Genomic DNA, 16,437 nt, shown 5'->3' on the forward strand with positions numbered 1-16,437 from the left:
TCTATCATGAATGTAGAATCCCTACAATTATGCTATCATGTATATTACAAGGAATATGATTACATTCATTCTTTAACACTCCCCCTTAGCTGGAGCATAGATATTGATCATGCCCAGCTTGTTACAAAGGTAATCAACTTTAGTTCCATTCAATGCCTTGGTCAACAAATCAGCTAGTTGCTCTTCTGTCTTCACGTAGCCAGTGAAAATCAAGTTTTCATGAATTTTCTCATGAATAAAATGACAATCGACCTCAATATGTTTAATTATTTCATGATACACCGGATTTGAGGCAATATGAAGAGCAACTTGATTATCACACCAGAATTTTGTTGGTGTATGATGCTTCAACCCAATTTCAGTTAAAAGATGATGTATCCACATAATCTCATCAGACGTAGACTGTGACATAGCTTTATACTCAGATTCTGCATGAGATCGGGATACAACGTTTTGCTCATTACTCCTACATGACACCAGGTTTCCTCCAACAAAGACACAATAACATGTAGTAGATCTTCTATCAATTTTGGATCCAGCTTAGTCAGCATATGTGAAACACTCGACACGAGTATGACCGTGATTGCTATACAATATTCCAAGTCCAAGAGCTCATTTCAAGTAACATAGAATATGTTCTAAAGCTTCCCAATGTTTGACCATAGGTGCGTACATAAATTGGCTAACAACACTCACAACAAAAGCAATATCTAGACGAGTCATAGTGAGATAGTTCAACTTCCCAACTAATCTCCTATATCTCTCAAGATCATCAAAAGAATCGCCATCATCTTTCATAAGATGTACATTAGGAACCATTGGAGTACTGCAGGGTTTGGCTGTCAACTTTTCGGTTTCTGCAAGTAGATCAAGAATATACTTTCTCTGAGATAGAAGAATTCTCTTCTTGCTTCTATTCACTTCAACTCCCAAAAAGTATTTAAACTGGCCCAAATCCGTCGTATGAAACTTAGTATGCAAGAAAGACTTGAGAGAAGAGATCCTTGTATAGTCATTTCATGTGATAACAATATCATCAACATATATAACAAGGAGAATAGTTCCAACTGCTGATTGCGGATAAAAGACTAAGTGATCACATTTGTTCAGTTTTAGCCCAAACTCTTGAATTACCTCACTAAACTTTCCAAACCAAGCTCGAGGACTCTGCTTCAAACCATATAGGGACTTCTGCAACTTTTCCATACTCCCCTGAGTAACAAAATTGGGTGGTTGCTCTATATACATTTCTTCCTGAAGATCACCATGAAGGACTGCATTCTTGATATCAAATTGATGTAAAGGTCAATTCTCGGAAGCCACTAGAGAAATAAATAAGTGGACAGAAGTGAGTTTGGAAACCGAGAGAAGGTATATGAATAATCCACCCCATAAGTTTGAGCGTACCCTTTATCCACAAGTCTAGCCTTAAGTCTCGCCACGGAACCATCTGGATTCACTTTAACTGTGAAGCTACACTTACATCCCACAGGTTTTGTCATGACCCAAAATCCAACCAGTCGTGATGGCACCTAGCCTAACCCGCTAGCTAAGCCAATTAACAGCTATCCAATTCCAATAAAATTTAATAAGACAATTAAGTAAAAGAAAATATCTGGATCTTATACACTCCCCAAGGACTGGTAGTACAAATCATGAGCGTCTAAAATTTAGAATTTCCGAAAAAAGTTGATATGAAATAAAGTACATCATCTGTTTGAAATATACATGAACAGATCTTTCATAAGTCTAGAGCTACCATGAACAATAGATAGCTATAACCGGAATGCGGGTACATTTTTAAATCCAGCTCTCGTCGAACACGGCAACATCAACATCCAATATCTGCACGCAAGGTGCAGAAGTGTAGTATGAGTACAACTGACATCATGTACTCAATAAGTAACAAACCTAACCTTAGGTTAAAATTAGTGACGAGCTGGAACCCCTGTGGTACTGTGTATTTACCTGAGCTTATCTGTAACCATGAAACCTCTACGTACTAGAGCTATTGAGCTATGATCCATTAGAAGTCATGAAACCCACACGCCCGTCACCTAGCATGTGCGTCACCTCAATACCAAACACATAACACGTAATTCGGGATTTCATACCCTCAACACTAAGTTTAGAAATGTTACTTACCTCGAACAAGCCTAATCCAATACCAAGCAAGATAAACAATGCTTCAAAATACCATCCCGCGCGTACCGACCTCCGAATGGCTCGAAACTAGCCAAAACAAACTCAAATACATCAAATAAAGCCGAAGGAAACCATTCCAAATGATAAAGGTAGAATCCTTAATCAAAAGCCCAAAATCGACCAAAGCGTCCAACTCGGGCTTGCGCCTCAAAACCCGACAAAACTCACAAAATCCGATAACTGATTCAATTATGAGTCCAACCATACTAGTTTCACTTAAATCCGACTTCGAATCGATGTTCAAAACCTAAGAATTCGTTCTATGAAACTTTAGTCAAAAACCCCCAATTTCTCTTTTGGAACCCTGAATCAAATGTCGAAAACGAAATAGATTTATGATATAAAATCAAAAATGAGTAGAGAACACTTAACCCAATCCACAAGGTAAAAATTGCTTCAAGAATCGCCCCAATCCGAGCTCCATAGCTCCAAATATGCAAAAATATCTAAAACCTTTGAAATAGAGTACTTATAATTCTGCCCAGGCATTCCTCTTACGCGAACGCGGAAAAGACATCGCGTTCGCGATGAATAAAAGAAATCTGCCGCCAAAATACTCTACGCGATCACAGCAACAGTCTCGCGAACACGATACACAAGGCTCTCAAAGCTATGTGATCGCGGGAACAACATCGCGAATGCGAAGAGAAATAGCCGCTGCCCAACTCAGCCCAAAATCACTACGTGAACACGTGAATGCTGGGGCAAACGCGTTGCACAATCTGCAGCAAGCTATGCGAATGCGTTTGAGGACTCGCAAACGCGAAGAAAAGCTTCTTCCCATCCAGCAACCAACTCTACACGATCGCGATCCATACTCTGCGATCGCGATTAAGCAGACCAGATACCCAGAACTCAGCAGAACCAACAATGCAAAAATGAAGGAAAATGGTCTGAAATCAATCTGAAACACGTCCGAGCCCCTCGGGACCCCGTCCGAACATACCAACAAATGTCGAAACACAACACAGACCTACTCGAGGCCTCAAATCACACATAACAATAATGAAATGATGAATCGCACCTCAAATCAAACTTGATGAACTTGAACTTTTCCAACTTCCATGACTCGTGCCGAAACATAGCAAATCAACCCGGAATGAACCCAAAATTTTCAAACAAGTCCAAAATAACATAACGAAGCTATTCCAATTCCCAGAACCACAATCCGAACCCGACATCATCAATGTCAATGTCCGGTCAAACTTACGAACTTTTCAAACCTTCAATTTTTCAAGTTTCGCCAATTAGTGTCGAATCCTTCTAGGAAGATCCAAATGCAAATTCGGGCATATGCTAGAGTCCAAAATCATCATCCGGACCTAACGAAACCATCAAAATTCCATTCCGGGTTCAATTTCACAAAAATCAAACTTGGTCAACTCTTCCAACTTAAAGCTTCAACAATGAAATTCATTCTTCCAAATCGATTCCAAATAACCTGAAAACCAAAACCGACGATTTAAATAAGTCATAATACATCATACAGAGCTACTCATACCCGTAAACTACCGAGCGAAGTGCAGATGCTCAAAACGACCATCAGGTTATTACATCCTCCCCCACTTAAACATACGTTCGTCCTCGAACGTGCCCAGAGTTGTTCTTAAGCCATCAAATCGCCGTGTAACCTATCCATGCACATACCCGAGAGTGATCCCACGTCACCCTAATCCATATATGCCCGACGACACAACCTAACTTAATATCCTTAATTCAACCTTAGCCCATAAACCTTGGAATCCAATTTTCCAACATCTGGAATTTCCTATAAGACCCAAATCTCACATCTATACACTGTATAAGTCTGAATAAACTGCATCGAGCCTTAACCGTAACTCAAGACACAATCACATGCCACGTAACTCAAATACTCATAGCAATAATTTTTAATCACCGTATCTACTTAAAAATAAATCGGTACTAGTAATAAACCTTATATCAAACAAAACCTCATTCTAAAACCTTCGTACATTGCAAATGATGAAAGAAGCACGGAGAAACTTATAACCATTCATCAGATCAACAAGTCATGGAGCTCCCTCTCCTTCGACAAGAACTATAGCCAATTTCTAAGAGGACTTCTGATATTATTCTTCCAAACATACTGCAATTAGATCCAATAGCACCAATTCTAGGTCCGACGACCTCATCTTATCAAATACAGTCGCCCTACTGACATTCCACACCAATACAACCTTAAGTCATAAACTGTGCAATCCGTGCACCAATACGCAACAATTCAAATGTACTCAAACACATAAAATGACTCAAATGAGATAACCGTCCCGCAATCTCAACAAGTACCACCACAACGCAATGCTAAGAACCCATCACACACCGTAGAACCAAAACACACAAATCAATCACAAAGGATCATATCCCGACATACCACGTCGGTAATGCGTGACCCCATCCAAACACTGGTCCATATGAAATACCTCCAGCCAAAATGCTCGAAATCAATGACCACACGCAATTCGACATCTAGTAGCCAAGGTGCATGACCATAACTATCGAGGAACCAATAACACAATACCATAGACCGGAAAGAACATCACCAAATGCGCAATCAGTCATTCAACACCCCAATACCCATCTCGCTCAAATTTCGCTATAAGGCCTAAATAGAACCGCACCATGTGTGCATATAACCAACGGATCACAACCCCTCGTAGCATAGAAGGGTAACTCATAGAACATATCAGAACACGAATAATCTCAACTCTAACCGAATGGCACATCCCTCAATAACAGCAATACGGAGTCAACCAATCTGATCCGGTGTAGAATACACATCCTCACAAGGCTTACCAATGGACCCCAGATCAATTCTGATCACCCATAAATAGATAAATAACCCTCCAAAATTCCATAATGACCTAACCATAACGCATACCATCCTCTGGCTAGCTTTGACCACATTTTCACAGTCCACAACCACGAAACGATCTGCTCCTAAGAAGTCTCGTTCTCCAAATCCATCGCCCGAATGACTAACACATCTCTCATACATAATCATCCCCTCAAGAAATACTTTTATAATTCTTCCCTGTCACATAGCAAAATCAGAACATCATCAGTCGATGAGCCAGGCGAGTACCGCAAAACCCATGAAGCATTCGTAAGTCAAAACTCAGTGCACCTTCTGAATATACACTCTCCTCAGGTACTACCAAGTAGTAATATCCTTCATCTAGTCATCCGGAACCGTCTACGTGCCTAAGAATTCATGACGTTTCCTTCAAAACTGAACCGTGACCTTGCAAATGCAAACCTCAGTCCCACACAGCACACCGCATCTATCATGTCAGCATAGAAAAAGTACAAGAATCTCATAATTAGCTCTGACTCACAAATATAATACATACTCAATTAGCCAGGAACCTTCCATTTGATCTCATCCAGGAGGGAATCACGATACGCAACATGCTCCTCACGCCGGTAGGAAATATCCATCCCAAAATACAGTAGAAACTATCAAAAACTCTTCGAAACCCATTTCCACACAACTAAGCCATCAGAACTGAATCTCCCTAACTCAACCAAGCCACGCAGGTCACCAACAACCCAAGGGCATTGCCACAAAACACCTGTAGAGACTCACCACATCATAAGTACCCAAAGAACCGATCATGTTTGTTACCATGCTGATCCAACCTACTACCAAGTTTCCCTACTTTTCCGAGTTTCTTCTGAATTGCCTTCAAGTTGATACTTCTCCTCGCCATAATACCATGATCCTCAACCCAAAACTCACCACACGAGATCCTAGAATAAAACCACACGCCCTAAAGTCCATAAGCCGTTGTATTCTCTCTTAAGAACCCCAAATGTATATTTTCACTTAATTCATCTTTCATGCCATATATCCTTCCAGCTACGGAATGAAAAATCTTTCTCCTATTAGATGATTTCAATTTCTATTTCATTGGGGAAAAGCCATATTTTTCTCAACAATTTCTAGATTAGTATGAATTTCAAATACCAAATAGTTAAACAAAAAAGATCTTGTAATTAGAATTTAAAGTATGGAATTTATATTTTTGGAACGTAAGCTCCTATCATTAAGTTATCACTCAATTATGAAAAGGGAAAGGAAAGATATGAGAATAACTTTTGCACTTTTTAACACTTGGATTGGTGGGTCTCACTTTCACATTTTGCAGATCTCTTTTCCTTTCATTTTATTTGTTTCTTCGTCTCGTCACGTCTGTCTAAAACTTGTCTTATCCTATGCAAATTACATTACTTATTATTATTATAAAAAGATTTAGCTAGTTTTTGTTGGTAAGAGGGAAACTAGCCGCCCTTACAACCTTTACCACAGTTGTTGTCCTTCGGGTTGCTGTCCTTCGGGTGAGCACTCTATGGTGAGCACTTTGTGCGTACTGGGTAAACCTCCATCTGTATAATATCCAGCAAATCACACAGAGGATATAAACCGCACTAGGTAAACCCTATGCGACAGACTCAACCCAGAAAGCATTGAGCGGGGAATCAATACCAGGTCATCCGTGTTTGTCTTAAGCTAATTAGATCAACTTTAATCGTCCTCCATAATATATTATAAACACATTTCTACAAAATGTTCAACAATCATCATAAATAAAATACCTAAAAGTACTGTTCACATTTTAGTGTCTGACAATTTCTTTTGGAAAAAATAAGCTAATTTTTGCTTATAATCACGTGAATATGCTTCATTAAGGACAAAACATTAATGAGCAGTAAAGTACCTTATTTTTATATTTTTAGAGTTTAAGTTTTATGTTGACAATGTAAAAAATATTTACATAATTAATGGCCACTTATTAGGTAATACAAGTAAATCTCTTAATAATCATTAATTTGTAGTTTGACAAAGACGATAACTAACCTGTTAACATATGTTAAAATTCACTAATAATATAAGAAAAACTTTCCGTAATGTATATAACTTAAATCCAAGTATAGTCCAGGGACGAAGCTACATTGTCTTAAGGGTGGTCAGTTGACCACCCTTTGTTGAAAAATTACAATATGTATATAGGTAAAATATTAAGTTTTAGAAATATATAACATATATTGAATACCTTTTATCGGAGAATTTCTTTCAGTTTTTTCAAGTTTGAACACCATTGGAGAAATTTCTGGCTTCGCCATTAATATAGTCATATATAATTTATATATGTCGGCTAAGAAAAGTAAATAATGAATTAGGCTCGCTATTTGTGTAAAATCTCTTATTAGTTGTCTGGGCAATTAAGCAACACTTTCCAACTTCCAGCTTGGTTGATACAGCTGCCAACAACTAGACACTTTTTCTTAACTTCAGTTTTAGTTGCCCTTAAGAAACTTCAAATCCAACCATATACAATTGTTTTCTTTAACATACAATAACTTGTAACTTTAAGTTTACAAACGAGGTAAAAATTCAAATAAAATCTCCTCCAAGTCCCATTCATATGCATCTCGAGTATGGTATAGTTGATTATAGAGTTATTTCATGTGCTCTACCTGCAAAGCCCATATGGATGCAACTGCTCAGGCAGAAAGTCCACGTAGTTATCTTTTAGGAAAAATTACATGATACATCAAATACTTATACTGTATTTATTATTCGTAGTTATACTTTTAAAAAATTTATCATTCATATATAGTTATATTTGAATCTTATAGCAAATCAATAAAATAAGAGATTAATTGTTTTGAACTGAAACAAAAAAATAATAAGCTTGTGTAGCTTAGTTGGTTAGAGTGCTTGTTTAGTTAGGGAAGGTTTTGAGTTCAAGTCTTAACAAGAACATTTTATTTTTTTGTATTTCGCCTTATTGTATTCGTTGCGCGAACAAATATAGTCAATATAAGTTGTATCCATTGTATACACCCTTGTATTTCCCATTGGTTACAGTTGATACATATTGTATTCGTTGCGCGAATGAATACAGTTGATACACGTTATATTTGTTGCGCGAACGAATACAGTTGACACAAGTTGTATTCGTTGTGTGTTTGAATACAAATGATACAAGTTAGTAACAATTAAATAGTAGCTACTAATGGTAATTAGGCAAATTATAGTTACTAGGCTCTAAATTATAGTGGTTTATGAAAATTACTCTATCTTTTATCAGTACAGATGGAAAGAAATACATACTCTTTCTGTTGCAATTAGGCACAGAGTTTAAGAAAGAAATAAAGATTTTTAAAACTTGTGTCCTAAACAAGCCATAACATTTGTGTGACTATAATTATTTTTTTGAAACTTGTGGTTTTAAACATGTCATATTATTTGTGTGGCTATAAAATCTTATCATTAAGAGTAAAATTACAACTTTAAATTAAATTATTTCTAAATTTAGAAAATGATCATTTTTATTTAGAATAGACTAACAAGAAAATAAATTCATATAAATTGAAACAGGGAAAAGTAATATTTTTGTCTCTGTTAGAATTTGAACTAGAGGAGATGAAGGGTGTTTTACTACAATTTGAGTTGGGCATTTTGAAATTGGGGGCTCATGCACCGGTACTGTAAAGCCATTATGCACGTTAGTGCATGGAAGTTAAACTCTATTCACGATGAGATGCATCAGCTATAAATTGGATATAAGAAAAATCAGCATTATGAGAGGTCAGAGGCGGATCCAGGATTTAAATTTTATGGGTTCAGATTCGCAATTCTATCACATCTCATCTAATTTAATGGATTTAAAATTTATTATTTGTACATATTAAATAATATTTTTGGACAAAAATACAGGATATGTACAAAAGTTATGGGTTCAATTGAACTCATAACTTCTACCCTAGATACTCCTCTGTGAGAGGCAGCAACAATAGTTTAGTAGTCAATCCCAGAATAATTAAACACAAGGAACTGTCATTTTCGTCAGAGGTGGATCCATATATGAATTCAACTTTTAAATTTTTTAGTATTGAACTAATTATAGCTTTAAAATTACAGGTTCATGTCTGTTATTTGTTGCAAGGAAAAGAATGAAGTGAAGGATAAACGTCTATATTTGTTATTACCTTCATTGCTGCTCCTTCGCGTCGAAAGTTATGGGTCCAATTGAAATTAGTTTTTACATAAGATCTTGTATGGAGATACTCAGCTCCACACAACATATCGATTAGTACATTTTCAGGAAGAACGGAGAATAGTAGAAGATCAATCATGCAGAACACGACGATCATTATAAATTCACGAATTAGAAATGTTATAATATACTCTTTCTCATAACTTCTCATATTAGACCAACCCATTACAACGCAAACAGGGATCAGAAATGTGATCAATGTCACGAAGAATAAAGAAATACCGTCAAGTTTCACTCAATTCAGAAATTTTACTTTAAAATGGGATATCTCTTTGATCTTTTATTCACTTTTCTGTTTTGTCTTGTTAAATCAGAGATTTTCTTCCTCCTTTGTACATCATCTTTGCTCTCCTAGTGAAGCTTCTGCTTTAATTCCTTGAATCATTTGCACCTCCGAGGAAGTGACTTCTCTGATTCCATTCCTGATTCCATTAGTAACCTTACACAACTGAGGCAGTTGGATTTTGGTGATAATTATTTCATCGGCCATATTCCTTCAACAATCTCTAAATTGAAGGGGAGCCTTGGTATAACCGGTAAAGTTGTTATCAAGTGACCAGAAGATCTCGGGTTCGAGTCGTGAAAACAGCCTCTTACAAAAATACAAGGTAAGACTGCGTACAATGGACTAGCTGATGCCTAAAATGGCTTGAATTTTTGGATTTATCCCACAACTTCAACGCCTCGATTTCACATTGTTTGTTGTCTAAGTGAACTTTTTCGGTTTCTGGTTTTGATTTTGTAATAATCTGTTTGTTGTTTGTATATGTTTGCTAGCAACTTATAATTGTATGTGTTATTTAATTAGCATTAATAAATAGTTGTTCAAGTTAAGTTACTCCATTTCTGTTTCTTTCCATCTGATTCTGATCCCGAGTAAGGTGCAGAGTGATCCACCTAAACCCATAGAGTTGAGAATTTTCTAACCCATAGCCATAGGCCATAGACATGAAAGAAATTCGACTCAAATTAAAGTTAGGAGCTCTGACATTTATGCAACTAAGACAGACAAAAAGATTCCTGTTCTGGCAGTAAAAGGAACATAATTAATGTGGCTACAGAATGACAAAGTAGTACTTTTGGAGTGTGCAGTTTAAGAATAAATGAAATTTTTTAAAATTTATAGTCCTAAGTCAGAAATGAGTTTAAAGTATTTGAGTGGTTTAACAAAATTTCATTTAAGGGTAGAATTTAAAATTTAAACTAAATTATTTTTAAATTTAAAAAGAGGTCAATCTTTTTCAAAAAAAAAAAAAAAGTTCACAAATGGAGAAATATTGATGTTCTCAAAAGCTACTTTCACTTTCTTGCTCTAACAGTAAAAGGAAAAAGGTTCCTAGTATATGTTATCTAGTCCCTCTATTTCAATTTAAATGACATACTTTTCTTATTAGTCCATTTTAAATAGAATGATATATTTCTATATTTGAAAATAATTTAACTTAAAAAATTTCACTTTACACATTTTATCCTTAATGAGAAACTTTTATAGTCACACTAATATCGTGACCTCACAAAGCTTTTGCCCCTTAAACTTTTTTGAATCACATATTTCAAAAGTCACTCTTTTTTTTTCTCTTAAACTTTGTTTCAAGTCAAACTATATAATCTTAATTGAAACGAATGGAATATATATTTTGCATAATCTTGATTCTTGACTAAAAGGGCTGCATAGATACATGTATCTATAATTGCAGTAACACAAAAGGACACAACTTAAACAGTTGATTGTGCTGGTTTTTCAAGTAAACATAAAGAAACTGGAATTCTCAGAAGAGACAGACTAGAAAATATGGCTAACAAGTTGGATGACAGTAGAAGAGAGACTAAGACCATCACTATCTGTGGGAAAATTCTGAAGTCAAGTCTTTCCGGCGAAATGAGAATTTTTTTGACTAATTGTGTCCAACGACTTCAAAATTCCACACGGTATTATTAACTAATTAAAGCAGCTCCACACATCTTGACGTTTTATAACTGTATAGATATTAGATTCCTTGGTAAAATTGCACTAAAAATTTAGTGTGATACACATATCATTTTTTTTTTCATGTTTATCTTCTCTTTCCAATTTTCAATTCAAACAGCTATCTCAAAACTCTATCAAATCAAAGCTCTTTAAGATATACCCAATCTATTCTAATAATACCCACTCAAAAGAAAGCAAAAAATTAAACTTTTTTGGCTACAAATAACTAATTGGTTAATACTGATAATATTTGACTAATATTAGTAATATTTTATAAATTGACCAATTTTTATAATAAGGTAATTATTAATAGAGATCGTTGGTAGTTTCCTTTAGTAGTAGTACTTGTATGTTGCAGTTATGAAATCCATTGTACATGAAGAAGAAATTTTTCTCAAAAATCACATTTCTACACTCTCGCTGGATCATTGAAAAGTCTTGTGGAAATTTGATAGGATCTCCCTAGTTTAATTTCATTTACTCTATCCATTGAAATGTCTTTTGGAAAACTACAAAATATGACTAACAAGTTGGAAAACATCATAATATACGAGTAAATGCATCACTATCTCGGAAATTTGTTAGAAGTTCCTGCTTGTCAACGGACCCAATGACGGAGTTATTAGAAGTTTAAATGCGGGTTCGGCCGAACCCAATATATTTAATTCAAAAAATATATTTATGTTTAAAAAATTCATTAAATACGTAAATATTAAATTTAGAACCCAGTTAGTAGATCTTAAAATTGTTATTCTAAAATTTAGAACTCATAAAATTAAAATCATGACTACGCTTATGCATGGACCCACTTGTTTGCAAAACAATTCTCTGCTATGTGTATTACTGATGGTGCAATCTTCAACATTAATATTGACTAAGTCTCTGGTGAAATTAATTAGACTGTTAGTGATATAACTCATAAAGGAGGCTTTGGCGTAATTAGTAAAGTTACTGTCATGTGACCAGAAGGTCACGGGTTCGAGCTGTGGAAACCGCCACTTGCCAGGAGGTCACGGGTTCGAGCCGTGGAAATAGCCACTTGCCGAAATGCAGGGTAAGACTGCGTACGATAGACCCTAGTGGCCAGGTCCTTCCCCGGACTCCGCGCATAAGGGGAGCTTAGTGCACCGGACCGCTCTTTTTGTTAGTGATATAACTCATGAGTGCAACTAACTAACTATATATATACAAGGATAATGATAATTGATTTTGTAAGAACATTCTGTTATTTGCTGAAAATAAACAAGAAAAAAAATGGGACGTATCTTTTTCTTTTATTCACTTGTCTGTTTTGTGTTGCTAAGTAAAAGTTTTTCTTCTTCTTCTTCCCTTGTGCATCATCTTTGCTCTCCTAGTGAAGCTTTTGCTTTGCTCCAGTTCAAGCAACCTTTTGAAATATACAACGAGTCTAGTTGGTTATGTTATGGAGGCCAAACTTCTTTCCCGAAAACAATGTCTTGGAATGAGAGTACAGATTGCTGCACTTGGGATGGAGTTACTTGTGACATGTTAATGGGGCACGTTATCGGCCTGGATCTTAGCTGTAGTAAGCTAAATGGAACTATACATCAGAACAGCAGCCTTTTTCAACTTCATCATCTTCAGACACTAAACCTTGCTTTCAATTTCTTCAATTGGTCTGTAATTCCAAGTGACATTGGCCGCTTGACAGATTTGAGGCATCTCAACCTTTCTGGCTCTTCGTTTAGTAGTAAAATCCCAACAGAAATCTCATACCTATCGAATTTGGTTTCACTTGATCTTTCTTTTTCTTGGTGTGAACTTGATCAGAAAACATTTGAAACATTGCTTCAGAACTTGACAAATCTGGAGGTAGTTTCTCTCTCTACTGTCAGCATCTCATCTCCGATACCTATGAACATGTCGTCCTCCTTAAGGTACGTGGATCTTGAAGCAACCAATTTGCTAGGTGTTTTTACAGAAAGCTTTTTTCTTCTACCAAAATTGGAAAAGCTCAAATTAGGTAACAATGATCTTAGAGGAGTTTTACCAAAGATCAAGCCGAGCAACACTCTGTTGGAGTTGGATATTGCAAACACAGGCGTCTACGGTAAGCTGCCTGAATCAATTGGCACCTTCAATTCCTTGAATTATTTAAACCTCGAACGATGTAACTTCTCGGGTTCCATTCCCCATTCCCTTGGAAACCTAACCAAAATTAGGGAGTTGAATTTTGGTGGAAATCATTTCACAGGCCATATTCCTTCAACTATCTCTAAATTGATGCAGCTCACAAGTTTAGATCTTTCATCTAACTCCCTTAGTGGTGACATTCCCAATGCTTTCTCTAACTTTCCAAAGCTTGTTAAATTGGATCTTTCTAAAAACATCTTCACCGGTCCATTTCCCTCTTCTATTTTAAGCTTGGGGAGTCTTCAAAGCTTAGACTTGTCGAGTAATTCCCTATCTGGTTCGTTGCCAAGCAATGCAAGCATGCTTCAAAAGCTAGCTTATATGGATTTGTCTCACAACTCACTGAATGGTACAATACCATCTTGGGTTTTTAACATCCCGCCCTATGAATATTTGAAGCTCGATCATAATCGGTTCAGTAGACTAGATGTTGCTGATAAGCTGAAGACGAACCCAGCAGTAAAGGTATTGGATTTAAGTCATAATCAACTCAGCGGTCCAGTTCTTCGATCACTTGAAAATCTCGTAAACCTATTCAATCTTGACCTCTCATCAAATAACATCAGTGACAATGTAGGAATAGAAATCTTTATGACCATGCAAAGACTTGATTATTTAGATCTTTCCTATAATCCGCTATCATGGAAGAGTAGCAATATCACTTTCCCAAGTCTAAGAGTTTTGCTCTTATCATCTTGTGAACTGAAGGATTTCCCATACTTGTTGAGAAATTTAAAGAAACTTCAGATCTTGGATCTTTCTAACAATAAGATTCATGGCCCAATCCCTAACTGGTTTAGCCGCATGAGATGGGACTCGTTGCAATACCTCAACGTTTCACTCAATTCACTTACAGGCCACCTAGAACAACTTCATCAATATGATCTAAGGATTCTTGATTTTAAGTTCAACTTCCTGCAGGGTCCAATACCTTCATCCATTTGTAACCTGAGTAGCCTTGAATTTTTGGATTTATCACGCAACAATTTCAGCGAATCAATTCCAAATTGCTTTGGCAGCATGGCTGAGCTATTGGTGTTGGATTTGCGAAAGAATAATTTCAGTGGGAGTCTTCCACCATTGTGTACTCGGAGCACTTCATTGACGACCATTATCTTGAACAGTAATCAATTTGAAGGACATGTCCCTGTGTCGTTGCTCAATTGTCATCGTTTAGAGGTCCTTGATGTGGGAAATAACGCTATAAATGACACATTTCCAGCTTGGTTAGGAACTCTTCAAATGTTGCAAGTCCTTATATTTAAGTCGAACAGGTTTCATGGACCTTTAAGTCCTTGCCAAACTAAGTTTTGCTTTCCCATGTTGAGGATTTTCGATCTTTCTCTAAACGAATTCAGTGGCTCACTGCATGCAAAAGTATTTGACAACTTCAAATCAATGACAAAATTAGATGGATCAGACAAAGGCGAGATCAAATATATGGAACTACATAATGTTGGCATATATGACATAATGTATAAGGATTCAGTGAGGTTGGTGATTAAAGGCCAGGATATTGAGCTAGAGAGAATCACTACAATAATGACGGCCATTGATCTCTCAAGCAACCATTTTGAAGGTGTAATTCCGAAAACACTAAAGGATCTTGGCTCACTTTGGCTACTCAATTTATCCCATAACAATCTCAGAGGTGATATTCCAACAGAACTGGGGCAACTGAATATGCTTGAAGTGTTAGATCTCTCTTGGAATCGACTCACAGGAAATATCCCAAGGGAATTGACAAGACTAAACTTTCTGGCAGTCTTAAACCTCTCTCAGAATCGTCTTGTTGGACCGATTCCTCAAGGTTTACAATTCAACACATTTTCAAATGACTCGTACGTTGGCAACCTTGATTTATGTGGTCTTCCTTTATCAAAGCAATGTGGAATGAGTGATCCATCGCATGTTCCTCAACCATTTGAGTCCGAAGAAGAAGAAGAGGACGAGTCATATTTTGCAAGTGGATTTACATGGGAATCAGTAGTCATAGGCTACAGTTGTGGACTTGTTGTTGGAACCGTCGTGTGGAGCTTCATGTTTAAAGCTGGTAAGCCTAAATGGTTTGTGGAATTTTTTGAAGGCATTATTCCCAACAAGAACAGAAGGCCAAAGAAGAGAGCTCAGAGAAGAAGGCCTTAATGGCAAATTGAGAGAGCCAACTTGTTGTTGTATAATAAGTAATGTCAGTCTGTGTTTTAGTTTGTTGTGTAAGTGAAATTTTCTGTTTCTGTTTTTCTCTTTTAAATTTTCTGTTTGTTGTTTGTTTATGTTTGTTAGCAACTTACTTGTATTTTGTTCAACTCAAGTTACTTTGTTTCTGTTTCTTTCCAACTGATCCTGAGTAAGTAGCTGCTTGTTTGATGAAAAGCTGCTTGTTTGATGAAAACCTATGTTGCTCGGAATATCTAAAAATGATGTCGCACCGTATCTGTTTCCAAGAATGCACTCCTTTTGGATGATATTTTTAAAAAGTCCAAACAACATATATGAAACAATTACAACAAATGTTTAGATGCATACCTCAGTAATAACTGCAATTGATTATAGTGGCAAAACAGTGTTAAAGGTAAAACTGAAGTATAGACATAGAGGAAAAGGACTAATTTATAGTCTATAACACATCAGAAATTATCATGTTAGTTCCATTTTTTTTTTTTTTTGCCATTATTAATGAATTTGGATATATAAATTGCCTATTTTAATTATGAGGAATTTTCAGAAACCACTATTGTTTAGTAGCTATTAACTTCTTATAGCTACCATATACATAATTACTTCCTATAGCTATTATTTAGTTGTTACGCGATTGTATTCGCGCTACTGTATTATTCATGAATACAGTAGCAGAATTCGCCGAAAAAATAGAGGAGTCCAGTTGTACGACTGTATTATATGTATTCGCGCTACTGTATTCATGAATACAGTAGCGGAATTCGCCTTAAAAAAAGGGGAGTTCAGTTGTTTAATAACGGAAGAGAATCAATTAGCGTGTATCACTCCTAATTTAACTCAACAAAA

At 36.2% G+C, this 16,437-nt stretch overlaps 1 protein-coding gene across 1 annotated transcript; it reads left to right on the plus strand.

Moving 5' to 3' along the window:
- Window positions 1–12,460: 12,460 nt before the first annotated feature.
- Window positions 12,461–15,719, plus strand: LOC142175515 (receptor-like protein 7). Its single transcript, XM_075242428.1, has one exon. The coding sequence runs from the start codon at window positions 12,514–12,516 to the stop codon at window positions 15,556–15,558; it is 3,045 nt and encodes a 1,014-aa protein (XP_075098529.1). The 5' UTR covers window positions 12,461–12,513; the 3' UTR covers window positions 15,559–15,719.
- Window positions 15,720–16,437: the final 718 nt, after the last annotated feature.

This window comes from Nicotiana tabacum, chromosome 21 (assembly GCF_000715075.1).
Source record: "Nicotiana tabacum cultivar K326 chromosome 21, ASM71507v2, whole genome shotgun sequence".
In the NCBI taxonomy this organism is placed as follows: domain Eukaryota; kingdom Viridiplantae; phylum Streptophyta; class Magnoliopsida; order Solanales; family Solanaceae; genus Nicotiana; species Nicotiana tabacum.